General features: G+C 36.9%; 1 protein-coding gene across 1 annotated transcript; it reads left to right on the top strand.

Annotated features, from left to right (window-relative positions):
- The first annotated feature begins 519 nt into the window (after positions 1-519).
- Positions 520-1,296, top strand: LOC110871359 (cysteine-rich repeat secretory protein 55). Its single transcript, XM_022120166.2, has one exon. It carries the CDS (start codon positions 520-522, stop codon positions 1,294-1,296), a length of 777 nt encoding a protein of 258 aa, XP_021975858.1.
- Positions 1,297-1,858: the final 562 nt, after the last annotated feature.

Below are 1,858 nucleotides of genomic sequence, written 5' to 3'. Positions count from 1 at the left end.
CAATAGTATACTCGTTTTAAAGATAAAAAAACGCTCGTTTTTTGGTGCAATTTTTATAAAAAAATAATGTCGTATGAAAGAGTTATTAACGTTTAAAAAATGGGGGGGAATTGGAGGAGAGAGAAATTATTGGCTTGGATTGACTAGAATGCCCTTGAACAAACTCACGCGCCTCTTTTCTTCCTTTCAATTTTACTGATTTAATCTTAGCCGTTGATTAACTTAATGGATTGCCAAGATCACTTCCGAGTCTTTCTCGTCAAATAAACTTCCTATTGTATCTCCACCCTTGAAAGTAATCCAGCGAAATAAAAAAAAGAAATAGGCGATATTGTTTTATTTCACTTTATTCATTCTTATTAAGATATATTAAATATTTAATTACAAATAAACAAAATTTACTAGTTTCTTTGTAATAGAATTTTCTAATATGGGAACTTAGTGTGTAATTTTAGCTATATATAAAGTATAAATAACTGAAACGACCCACTATCTAAACACCCATTGTAATTTGTAAACATGGTCTTTTTCCATCAATATTTTCTTATCTTTGCACTATGCACTCTCTATGTGGAATCAGCTAACCCGATTGCACAATTCTGCAATGAATTCTCATACACCATCACCCCTGAACTATCCCAAAACATAGATTCTGTTCTAGCCAAACTGATTCAAAACACCCCTCAAACAGGCTTTAATATTACGGATTTTGGAGATGAGGGAAAAGAAGTAAACGGGATAGCCCAATGCCGAGGAGACGTGCCCAGCCAAGAGTGCACAGCTTGTCTCCAAACCGCCGCAAAAGAAGCCAAAAAAATGTGTCCAAACCAGGTCGAGGCTTTGATATGGTATGAGTATTGCTTCTTAAGGTATGGCACTAGAAACTTAATAGAAGATGACGATATGGGCTTCAGAGTGGTTCACTATAATGTTGAATACGTGACCAACCCGAGACTTTTTAAAGAAACCCTCACAGGACTTTTTGAGAGGATAAGGAAAGTTCCGCTTGAGCCAAATAGCAAAGGGTTCGGGAAAGGAGAGGTCAAGTTGTCGGATTCTGTGACACTTTATGTAATGATTCAGTGTACACGAGAATCCGACAACACTAAGTGTGAAAGGTGTTTAAGTTACGTTGAAGGACGTTTTAAATCTCTTTGTGAGGACAAGAAAGGGTGTAGAATTATATACAGTATGTGTTATGTTAGATATGAATTATATTCCTTTTTTTTCGGCACCGATAAGAAGTTATCTCTTGTAAACTCTTCAATGGCAAACTACGTAGTTGGAAAACCTTGAGTTTTTGGTAGTCGATTCGGAGAAGTTTGTTCCATCTTGAGAATATTATCAATATAATAAATTTTATTATGTGATGTGTTTATGGGATGGATCTCAATTAGGGCTGTTCTGGAGCCGAGCCAAATCGAATAGACCTTTGTTTATGCTTGGCACGTTTACAAACCGAACCAAGCGGAGCGACTCATTTAAAACCGAGCATCAAAGCAAGCGAGCATTTTCCGAGTAGTGAATATTCTGAGCGAGCATCGAGCGATTTTGACAACTGTGTCGCACGATTTAAATTTGCGGAGACAGATAGTGACAAAGTTGGGTCTCAAGTTTTTATGTCTATAAAACAGGCGCATTTCGTGCATAATATTTTTCTTATAAATAACTATGTTGTGACCAAAAAGGCGATATTCATATTACACGAATAATGGCGATGAGAACAGGAGACGAAAGACTTAGGGTAACTGATCGGAGAGTTGCGCTCCGGTCAAAGATAATATTTATAGTCCCAAATTACCCTTAACAATGTGTTAGTAGTAGTAAGGGGTCGAACCACGAAGAGTTTGGGGTTTGC

This window comes from Helianthus annuus, chromosome 8, assembly GCF_002127325.2.
Source record: "Helianthus annuus cultivar XRQ/B chromosome 8, HanXRQr2.0-SUNRISE, whole genome shotgun sequence".
Lineage (NCBI taxonomy): Eukaryota > Viridiplantae > Streptophyta > Magnoliopsida > Asterales > Asteraceae > Helianthus > Helianthus annuus.
Note: the sequence above shows the minus strand (reverse complement) of the source record. Positions and strands in the feature narration are given on the sequence as shown.